Source organism: Piliocolobus tephrosceles, chromosome 20 (assembly GCF_002776525.5).
Source record: "Piliocolobus tephrosceles isolate RC106 chromosome 20, ASM277652v3, whole genome shotgun sequence".
NCBI lineage: Eukaryota > Metazoa > Chordata > Mammalia > Primates > Cercopithecidae > Piliocolobus > Piliocolobus tephrosceles.
In genome coordinates this window covers 4,890,931-4,902,065 of record NC_045453.1, presented here as the reverse complement: position 1 = coordinate 4,902,065, position 11,135 = coordinate 4,890,931, and the positions used below count along the sequence as shown (strand labels likewise).

The following is an 11,135-nucleotide window of genomic DNA, read 5'->3' as shown; positions in this document are numbered from 1 at the left end:
TTGATCCTCCTCTCCAGCAGCTTGATTCACTTCAAAAAATGCAGGTTCCCTGGCTTGTTCCCAGGCAGGGCACCGTGGTTCACGCCTGTAATCTCAGCACTTTGGGAGGCTCAGGCAGGTGGATCCCTTGAGCTCAGAAGTTCAAGATCATCCTGGGCAACATAAAGAGAGCCCGTCTTTACAAAAAATTATAGAAATTGCCAGGTGTCGTGGTGCACACCTGTAATCCTGCTACTTTGAAGGCTGAGATGGGAGAATGGCTTGAGCCCAGGAGCTGGAGGCTGCAGTGAGCTACGATTGTTGTTCCACTGCACTCCAGCTGGGTGACAGAGTGAGAACCCGCCTCAAACAACAATAACAACAATGACAACAACAACAAACATTAGATCGCCTCCCATTGCCTGCGCTTCCTAGCTTGCCCTTCAAGGGGCTTCTAATCTACCCACTTCTCTGGTTTCCTCTCCTGCAACTCCTACCCACCCACCTTGTCTCCCACCTCACACACTCCGTGTTCCTCCAGCAATCACAACGGTCACCGATTGAGCCCTTTCTACATGTACTTTTACGTGAAATATCTTGTTTAAGACTCACAACAATCTATGGGATCTACGAGGGTGAGGCTATTATCAACCCCACTTTATAGATGAGGAAACCAAGACCCAGGGACATTTTAGGGGCTTTCCAAAGGTCACCCGACAAGCAGATGGCAGAGTTCGGATTCAAAACTCTCCGACCCTCTGGCCAGGGAGCCTAAGTGCTGCACCAGTGCTAACCAGTTGCCAGTCCTGGGTGTGCCATGCTCCTTCAAGCTCCCCTGCCTTTGCTTGTGCTGGGTCCTCATCTGGAGGGCTCTCCCTTCTATTGTCCATCCACCAAAACCTTGTCTTTCAAGCTCTCGCTCATGGGTCACCTCCCCTGTGAAACCTTTTCCAGCTTCGCCAGAAAGAGCTGGTGTCTCACGCTTTGACTTTACAATTGAGAACTTTGTGCTGTGATTATCTGGGGACTGTCTTCCCCATCAGTGTGCCCCCGAGTGGGCAGACTGTGCTGCATCTCCCTCTAGTGTCTTGTGCAATGCCTGGCACAGAGCAAGTGCCCTCTAAATGCTTGGCGGCTGAATGGCAGTGGCCCCGGGACTCCTTCTCCTTAGCACAGAGTTGGGAAGGACTGCTGGGAGCTGCCAGTGGAAGTGGGGAGTGAGTAGGAAGTTTCAGGGCCTCGCCTTGGGAGAAGCGTCCATCTAGGGGCAGCTGGAGATAATTTTACCACTCACCTTTGGGTCAAGATCATCCCCAGGGGATCCAGCTGGTGGGGAAGTTCTATACTTGCACTACCCCTAGCAGTCCTTGGGAACCAACTATCCCACCCCTAGGGGGGTTTCCCCTCTTGTGATGTCAGGAACTGAACCAAGAAGGGAAGCAATTCTTGGCAGGGTCTCTAGATGCTACAGGAGGAAGTGTGGCCAGAGTCTCCATACTCAGTGCCTGGCTTGCCCCAGCCAGTGCCCTTTGGACCCCAGGAACTAAGGGGTTACATGGCTTTGGTAAGAAGGTAGTTCCGGAGTGGGTGGGGACTTCCTTGGGGTGTGAGGGAAATTGCCCCATCCCCGGAGCTGTGGGGTAAGAACTGTCTGTCCCAGTGCCTCTCAGCAGCCCTGTCACTGTGCTCTGGCTAGGACTTTGGGCGGTTTCTGAGCTTTTCTTGCAAAGCCCCAAGGCCTTTCAGAGGTACTCCTATATCTTTGGCCCCTGTCCCTACCCAACCAACTTTTGCCTCTCCTGCTGCCTCGCTCAGGAACTTATTAAGGCTCCCTGTAGCCCCAGGTCCAAATGCCTCAGGCTACAGCCACTACATCCCAAAGTCTCAGAGACAGGGCAGTAGAGAAGCTAGGGGCATGGGCTCTGGGTTAGCCAGACGAGTCCAAAGCCCACTTCACTGTGCGACCTTGGGGTATTCACTTCACCTCTTGAACTCCAGTTCCTTCATCCTGAAAATGAAAAGAAATAAAATCGACAACCTCAAAATTAAGGAATTTGCTCAATAGGACAAGTTTATCCAATGGAAGCCATCACAAATCAATTGTTCTCAGAGTGGTCCCTGGACCATCAGCATCACCTGGGTACTTATTAGAAATGCAAATTATTGGCTGGGCACAATGGCTCATGCCTGTAATCCCAGCACTTGGGGAGGCCAAGGTGGGCGGATCACCTCAGGTCAGGAGTTCAAGACCAGCCTGGCCAACATGGTGAAACCCAAACTCCACTAAAAATACAAAAATTAGCCAGGCATGGTGGCGCACGCCTGTAATCCCAGCTACTTGGGAGGCTGAGGCACAGAGGTTGCAGTGAGCTGAGATTGCATCTCTGCACTCCAGCCTGGGTGACAGAGAGAGACTCTGTCCCCACAACAAAGAAAAAGCAAAGTTTCAGGCCCTTCCCCTTCTCTTATGGAGAATCTATAGGAGTAGGGCTCAGACATCTGTGTTTTAGCAAGCCTTCCAGGAGATTCTGATGCCTGCTGAAGTTTGAGTACTGTCACAGATAAACTTGACAGAAAGCAAATATATTAGGTGAATATACCTGGAACATCAACATCCAAAAGGGATTAATATCTCAAATTTAGAAGCTACTCTTGCAAATCAATGAGAAAAACACAGGAAACCCAGTAAGAAATGAACAAAAGATATGAATAAGGAAGTCACGGAAAAGAAAGCACAAATGGCTGATAAGTACAGGAGGAAGTTATAATTTCAGGATTAACAGAGAAATGCAAATTAAAACAACTTGCCACCTTACACCCAAACTGAAGGCAAAGTTACAAAATCAGATAATGAAAAACCTGATGAAGATGTGGGGAAACAGCATCCTTCACTCACTATTGGTGAAAGCCATTCTGGAAGAAGTTAATGAAATGTAAAACCTGCCTATGATCCAGTAATTCCACTCTTGGGTTTAGAGCCCAAAGAAATGCTCACATAGGCCCATAAGCTTCATGTACAAAAATGTTCATCACAGTGTTGTTTGTGGTAAGGGGGAGTTGGAAGTAACCTGGGTATTCATCTCTGGAGAGATGGATAAAGAAAACAGTGGATGCTCAGCTTGAAATATTTTGCAACAGTTGGATGCAACAGCGAGATTTTTCAACAGCAACATAGGTAGGTATTTAAAACATTTTAGGGTGGCTGGGCATGGTGGTTCAACCATTAATCCCAGCACTTTGGGAAGGCGAGGTGTGAGGATCACTTAAGCCCAGGAGTTCGAGGTTGCAGTGAGCTGTCATTGCACCATTGCAGTCCAGCCTGGGTGACAGCAAAAACCTGTCTCTAAAAATTTTCTTATTTTTTTAAATTAAAAAAATTATAGAATAAAAGAAGCAATAGAATGAAATTCTTATATATAATACCATTTATGCAAACACACACACAAAGCACTGTGTAGTTTACGTCCAGGGACATATATCAGCACATAGGGTTAGATGTTCATGGTAAAGAGGAAAAAGGAGCGTGGGGAACACGTGGATTGGGAGAGGGTAAAACATCAGAAGGGCCCTACATGGACCAGTGATAATGGGATGATCATTTACCACAAACCAAGTATGAATTATGGAACTCTTTGGACCTGGAGTCCTAATAATATTTTTTGAAAACAGCTAACAGTACCTATTTTATGGTGTGTACAATGTGTCTGGCCACGGAAGCCTTTGCAAGGTTTTACAAACACATTTTGGCTCTCCTGTGTGGGTCTCTGGTCTCCTCTCAGGCCTCGATCCTTTTAGCTTTCCAGCCTTTACTCAGGCTGTGCTGAATGCTGTCCTCATCCTGACTTCTCTACCTCTCCAACCTTGCCTTCGTATTTCTTTGGCTACCCCAGACTCCCAGATGGCTGCCTATGGAGTCTTGGCTATTTCTGGTTTGGGACTTGAGCACAGAGCTAGGCTATAACAAGGCTGCAAGGGGACAAGTATTGTTCCTTCTTCCCAAACAGTGAGCTCCCCTGAGGGTCTTCTGAATAGCTCACCCTTTTTTGCGGTAAGATGCACCTAGGCATCTTTTGCTTATTACCAGGCAAGAAAGGTAAACTGAGTCAGAAAATGTTTGATGTGGAAAGGAATATTTATTGGGCACTTATCGTGTGCTAGACTCAGCTCTAAGGTCTAAACCCTCAGTAATCCCTATGGCCACCCTGTTAGGTGGATGGGGGCTGAGCTCACTGGACAGATGGGGAAACGGGAGCACACAGAGGTTATGACACTAACCAGATGGAGGCTCCAGGTTGGCCTGGCTCCAAATCCAAGAGTTGAAGGAACACCTTGTTTGGGGTCTTGAGGCCAGAATGGGACCCAGATCGCCCCCGAGTCAACCCTGGGTGGAGGAAACCGTCTACTCCACACTGACTGTACAAGTCAGGCATCAGGGGACGGGAGACCCTGACACTTAGAGCCTTAAAAAGACCTTATACACTATTTAGTATGGTCAGTTTGAGGTCATATAAGGAGAATCAGGAGATTCCCTCAAGCCCCTTCCCCCCTTTTTGAGCCATAGTTTTCCAATCTGTAAAATAGGACGGAGTTCTGGAAATTCTTTTCTCAGTCTGCCAGCAGGTGGAGCCCACTCTTCATGCCTTCCTCCGCCTCCAGAAAGCTGCGGCATCCCGGGGAGGAGGTGTTCTGGGGCTGACCCCTCTGGGCTACTGGGTCAAAGCAGGATCGCTGCCCAGCCCCAGCCCGGCAGAGCGGCACGGGAGCCCCGGGTGACTGCCCCGGTCTTTAGGGCCCGGCTTCGCTCACCTGCTGCAGGACACCCTCGGTACTGCAGGGTCCCGGGCCCCAAAGGCAGGGAGCGAGACCCTGGAGTGAAGACGCCCCCGCCCTCGCCAGGTGTGATGAGCGGGCCCTGGGGATAGGGTCTCCCCCGGGGATAGGGTCGCCCAGGCAAAGCTGAGACTCAGAGGTGGGCTGCGGGGCCACACCGTCCGCAGGGGCGGTGGCTACAGGTAGTTGTCTTCAGCGGCGTCGCTCCCGCCCCTGGAGCCCCGGGGCTCATCCTCATCGTCGTCGTCGTTATCGTCGTCATCGGGGGCCAGCGCCTCGATGTCGTGCGTGATGTCAGCCAGCAGCCGGTGGAAGGCCTGTGCCTCGGGCCGCTGCGCTGCGCCATCGTAGCTGCGCACCGCAGAGGCCGACGTGGAGCTCATGCTGCGCTTGATGCGGCCGAAGCTGTCAGTGAGGATGCCGCCCTCGCGGATGCCCACGCCCTCCAGGAAGCCCTCGAAGTAGCCGATGTCCTGGTCCGGGATGAAGGGCCGCATCCCTGTGAGCCGAGGGACGTGGTGAGTCCTCAGGGCACGGCCCCTTTCCCTCCCACAGGTGAAGCGTCCTCCCTGCAGATCAGGGTGCAAATCCCTGCTGTCACTCACTGGCTGTGTGGCCTTGCCCAAGGTCCTTAGCTCTCTGAGCCAGCTAATAACAGCAGGGCGCTCAGCACACAGTGAATGCTCACTACATACTACATTACTGTACTTTTATTATTATTATAGCCTCCACCTCCTGGGTTCAGCGATTCTCATGCCTCAGCCTCCCAAGTAGCTGGGATTACAGGCTCACGCCACCACGCCCTGCTAATTTTTTGTATTTTTAATAGAGACAGGGTTTCATGTTGGCCAGGCTGGTCTTGAACTCCTGACCTCAAGTGATCCACCAGCTTCAGCCTCCCAAAGTGCTGGGATTACAGGTGTGAGCCACCTCACCAGGCTTATTTTTGTTGTTATTATTAGTACTATCATTACATTCCCATTGATTAATTATGTTGAACCTCATTTTCCTCACCTGTAAAACTGAGATGATTGCACCTGTTCTCTGGGTAGGGCTGTGAGGATTAAATAACAAGGTACTCAGCACATACTCAGCGCCCTGTAAACAGTTTATTTCCATTCCTACTTACTAGCTATGTGACCTCAGTCCTTTACTTTGTTACTCTGAGTCTCAGTTTCCTCACCTGCAAAATGGGGACTAATAATAGTATCTACTTCTCAGAATGGGGGCATTCAACGAGATGATGCTTGGCACATGGTAACTGCCAAGCACATGTCAGCTTATTCGTACTATTCCTTCTATGATTAGCCCTCCTTACTAGCTGTGTGACCTTGGACATGTTTTTTAGCCTTTTTGAGCCTCAGGTTCTGCATGGGATAAGATGGGGAAGAATCAGTCCCTCTCCCAGCTTTGCTGTGCAGATGAAATGGCCACATCACTGCTTAGTTCTTCTTATCAACAGTGTCTCCCAGTGCTGACAAGTCCTTTCCCTACTCTGCACCTTGAGCTCCTCATCTGCCCTGAGAATCTCATGATCTGGGTTTCATCAGAGGCTGAAGGATAAGGAGAAAACATTCGCACCCGGGTGCCTGACTGGGATGGCAAGGACCAAGCAGGTGTCCTGGCTGACCTCTGGGGGTGCAGGGGGCGCTCACCAAGGAGGAGGAACTTGCGCCGGTCTCCATAGAGCTTCAGCAGGCCTGTGCAATAGTCCTGGATGGGCAGCCCCAGCCGGTACTCCCGCAGCAGCAGCGCAAATTGCTGGATCTCGAGCGGCCCCAGCTTACTCCGCAACTATGTGGGGGACACCATTCAAGATCAATCCCAGGGAGCAGCCCCACCCAACCCCTGCCTGAAAGGCCCAGAGCCTTCCCTAAGGGCATGTTTGGCCCAGCTCTCCTCTGAAAACCTTCCCATGGGCTACTCAGAGGACGTCTAGATCCCTTAGGCTGCATCTAAGAATAGGATGTGGACTCAAGCTGCTGAGTGCAAATCTTGACCCCTTCTCTGAATCAGCTCTGTGATCTTGGATAGTTGACAACCTCCATGATGCTTGCTTTTCTCATCTGCAAAGTGAGGATAATGATGGCATTTTCCTCTTGGTGTTGTTGAAAATATTAAAAGAAGTAATGCATGAAAGGTGCTTAGAATGGTGCCTGGCACTCAATTAATGCCAGCTGACATTAGTTAAGGCCTTTCACAAGCTGGCCTCAGTTTACTCTCCTAACCTCATCTCCTGCTCTGACCTCTGAGGTCTTCTACTTAGGTTATGTCCACGGCAATGTGCAATTCCCAAAATGTTTACTCCAGCCTCCAGGACTTTGCTTGTGCCATTCCCACTGCCAGCCCCAGCTCACCGTGACCATGTAATCCTGTAACTGCTCCAAGCCCAGACCGCTGTGGTCGCTGCCGCTGCAGTGGGAGCCATGAAAAGAAGGTGTGGACGTGCCGCTGTAACATGCTTCAAAGGTGTCCTGGGAGCCATTGCTGCAGGCACAGGAAGAAGGGCCTTCACTCGCCTCCCTCCAGCTCCTCACCCTCGGGCAGGCTGAAGGTAGGAGGCCTCATCCTAGACTGCACGCTGGCCTCCAAGGCCTGGCACACCCTGACCCCTGGCATCTCTCACTGTGCTTGCCTTTGCTCTCTGTGCCCCACCCCCCGCCCCGCTCCCTTTCTCCTTCTTCCTCTACCATCTATCTCCTCACCTCTGGGTGTTTGCACCTGCTGTTCCCTCTGCCTGGATTGCCTCCTTTCCCCTCCCTTTTGCTCAGTGAACTCGTATTTATCTCATGATCTTAAATGTCATCTCCTCAGGAGAATGTTCCCTAATTCCCCTAGGTTGGGTTAGAACCTCTGTCGAACATGCTCCCTCAGTCCATGGCCTACCTGTGACATGCATGGCCTTTCCAGGTACCCCCAAGCATCCTCTCTAACCAGTCTCTCCCTCACACCATTTGCCACAGCCACAGTGGCCACCTGCTGCTCCTCAAACCCACTAAGCTCTATCCTATTCAGACATTTTTTTTTTTTTTTTTTTTGAGACAGATTCTTGCTCTGTCACTGAGGCTGGAGTGCAGTGGTGCGATCTCGGCTTACTGCAGCCTCCACCTCCCGGGTTCAAGCGATTTTCATGCCTCAGCCTCTTGAGTAGCTGGCACTACAGGCATGTTCCACCCGGCCAATTTTTGTAGCTTTTGTAGAGATGGGGTTTCACCATGTTGTCCGGGCTGCTCTCAAATGCCTCACCTCAAGCAGTCTGCCCACCTCAGCCTCCCAAAGTTCTGGAATTACAGGCGTGAGCCACCACACCTGGTCAGCTCAGGAGTCTTACATTTGCTGTTCCCTCTACCCGGAACGCTCCTCCCCCTTTCGTCCTCCAGGCCTCAGTTCATGTGCCATCACCTCTGAGAGGCCCTCCTGACTCTCCAGCTGAGTTGGGGTCCCCCTCAGCCTCTCTTATAGCACCCTGCGCCTCCCTTTAGTACTTATTATCATTAATGATTGTTACTGTTAAATTGTGATTTCATTGCCTCCCATGCTAGATTGTAAACTTCACAAGAGCAGGAACCTTGGTTTTCTTCATTTGTTGAACACCTACTATGTGACAGGCCCAGGTTTTGCCCTCTGTCTTGTGTCCATCTGTATCCCCAGCATACAGCACAGTGCCCGGCACATAGAAGGTACTCAAGAAATATTGCTTAATAAAAATTCAACCTTGGGCTCCTGCCTCCTTGTCTCCAAATTGTTCCAGAACCATCCTCCATTATTACCTACAAAGAAGCAGTGTAACTTTGTGGTTAAGGGACTGGACTCTGGAGCTAGCCTTCTTCTGTTCAAATCCCAGACCTACAACTTACTAGGTGCTTGACCTTGGGAAAACTAAACTTAATTTCTCTATTTCTCAGTTTTTCCATCTGTAAAATGGGATAATAATAATTGGTGTCATGAGAATTAGAGGAGTTAATATTTGTAGAACACTTAGAATTATGGGCTATAAGCAAAAAACAATAACTGCCATAATGTTACTATGTTGATGAAAAAATAAAGTGCTTTATAGAACAGCATTTAGTACATAGCAAGCTCAATTTTCTCTCTCCGGTAGATATCTAGTTGTTTAAAGACTAGCCTAAGGGCACGCAGTATGAGGAAGGCAAATCTATTGCCACTAAAAAGGGAAAGCACAGTAAGGGATATATCACTGGCAGAGGCTGCTACATGCCAAACTGAAGCCCTTAGTAACATGACTAGGTGATCAACCAGTAACCCAGGACTTTCTTGGTTTTAGCACTGAAAATCCCATATCCCGGGGAACCCTTCATTCCTGAGCAAACTGGGATGGCTGGTCATCCTAAACAGAACCTTGGGTAATGTTCCCAACTGAATTGTTTAACATTTTATTTATTCATTTATTTATTTGTTTGTTTGTTTGAATAGAGACAGGGTCTCCCTGTGTTGCCCAGGCTGGTCTCAAACTTGTGGGCTCAAGTGATCCTCCTGCCTTGGCCTCCCAAAGTGTTGGGATTACAGGTGTGAGCCACCGCAACTGGCCTGAATTTATTTATTTATTTTATTTTATTATTATTATTTTTGAGATGGAGTCTTGCTCTGTCGCCCAGGCTGGGGTGCAGTGGCGCAATCTCAGCTCACTGCAAGCTCCGCCTCCTGGGTTCACGCCATTCTCCTGCCTCAGCCTCCCAAGCAGCTGAGACCACAGGTGTGGGCCACCATACCTGGCTAATTTTTGTATTTGTGGTGGAGATGGGGTTTTACCATGTTGCTCAGGATGGTTTGGAACTCCCGGGCTCAAGCGATCCACCTGCCTCAGCCTCCCAAAGTGTTGGGATTACAGGTGTGAGCCACTGCATCTAGCCTGAAATATATATATTTTTAATCTTAAATTCTCCAGCTTTGCTTGCAGTTAGTGATGGCTATCTAACAAAGTTCTGGCCTATGAGATATAAGCAGAAGTCATAGGTGGGAATCTGGCAGAACTCTTTAAAGAGGCCCCTAGCATGCTACTGTGATGGCTGGAGCTACAACCACCATCTTGGTCCATGAGGTGACCTTGAGGATGGCTGCAAGTCCTGAAGAGGGTAGGGTAGGAAAAGAGAAGCCTGAACTCCTAACAACCATGAAATGTTGAATTGCTGCTCTATTTTATGTCAAAGATAAGAAAAAAAAAAAAGTTCTATCTTGTTTAAGATACTCTTTTTGGGAGTTTTCTATTACGTGGAACCAAAATTAAGCCAAAATGATTTTTTGGCATGTAGCTATCTATGATTTTGGTGTCTGCAGGCCACTGTACCTGGATGACTGGGAGAGAACCACAGGCCTGTGTGGACCCACATCTGAGTTCTGGTGTCTCCTGGGTCTCTCAGGGGCCTAGATCCTGTGAGTTTCCAGAGTCAGGGAGCTCAGTTTACCTCCCCCTGTTAGTGCCCAGTGTCTCAGCAAGGTTAGGTCACCTTCTCCTACCCTCTCTAGACTAGTGATCCTGTTTGTGCAGGGGTAGGGGAGCAGGATGGAGTCCCTGACAGGGGCTGTACTCACAAGGAGCTGCAGCAGCTGAAGTCGGCATCATAGGCGTACGTCCCATCTGTGCGGCAGCTCTCACCTAGGACCAGCAGACAGAGGGAGTGTGAGAGGCAGCAAAGCAGGGATCAGCATCCCCTGCTCCCTGAGGCCCCACCCTCAGTCTCAGCCTGAAGTCTAGTCCTGCCCCTGACACCAACACACAGCAGACCCTGGGGAACTCCCCTCCCCTCTCCTGATCCTCAACTTCCCCGACATGGGGACAATACCACACCCCTGCCTACCTCACGGGGGGCCTTGGGAACAGCAGATGAGGAAACATGTGAGGGAATATTTTATAAACTGTGTGTTTCAGGCAAGACAAAAAAGAAAAAAGAAAAAAAAATTTGTGGCTCACGCCTGTAATCCCAGCACTTTGGGAGGCCAAGGCAGGAGGACTGCTTGAGTACAAGAATTCAAGACCAGCCTGGACAACATAGAGAGACCCCATTTCTACAACAACAAAAAATTTAGCTGGGTGCAGTAGTGCATGCCTGTGGTCCCAGTTACTTGGGAGGCTGACATAGGAGGATTGCTTGGGCCTGAGAGGTCAAGGCTGCAGAGAGACATGATTGTACCACTACAGTCCAGGCTGGGTGACAGAGCAACACCCGGAAAAGGAAGAAAGGAAGGAAGGAAGAAAGAGAAAAGAAGGAAAGAAAGGAAAGGAAAGGAAAAGAAAGAGAGAGAGAGAGACAAAGAAAGAAAGAAAGAAAGAAAGAAAGAGAAAGAAAGAGAGAGAAAGAAAGAAAGAA

The 11,135-nt window shown here is 49.6% G+C and overlaps 1 protein-coding gene and 1 long non-coding RNA gene across 2 annotated transcripts in view; one reads left to right on the top strand and one right to left on the bottom strand.

Annotated features, from left to right (window-relative positions):
• Positions 1-4,092: 4,092 nt before the first annotated feature.
• CCM2L (CCM2 like scaffold protein) overlaps positions 4,093-11,135 on the bottom strand; it is a 22,168-nt gene continuing 15,125 nt past the window's right edge. The window contains exons 7-10 of the mRNA XM_031934676.1: positions 10,360-10,423; positions 7,167-7,296; positions 6,465-6,603; positions 4,093-5,308 (exon numbers count right to left, since the gene is read on the bottom strand). Coding sequence (XP_031790536.1) covers positions 4,986-5,308; positions 6,465-6,603; positions 7,167-7,296; positions 10,360-10,423 — 656 coding nt within the window. The 3' untranslated portion in view covers positions 4,093-4,985. The remainder of the gene's footprint in view (positions 5,309-6,464; positions 6,604-7,166; positions 7,297-10,359; positions 10,424-11,135) is intronic.
• Positions 4,706-8,526, top strand: LOC111548132. Its single transcript, XR_002733321.1, has 2 exons — positions 4,706-5,327; positions 7,120-8,526. It is a non-coding gene; the product is annotated as an uncharacterized LOC111548132 (long non-coding RNA).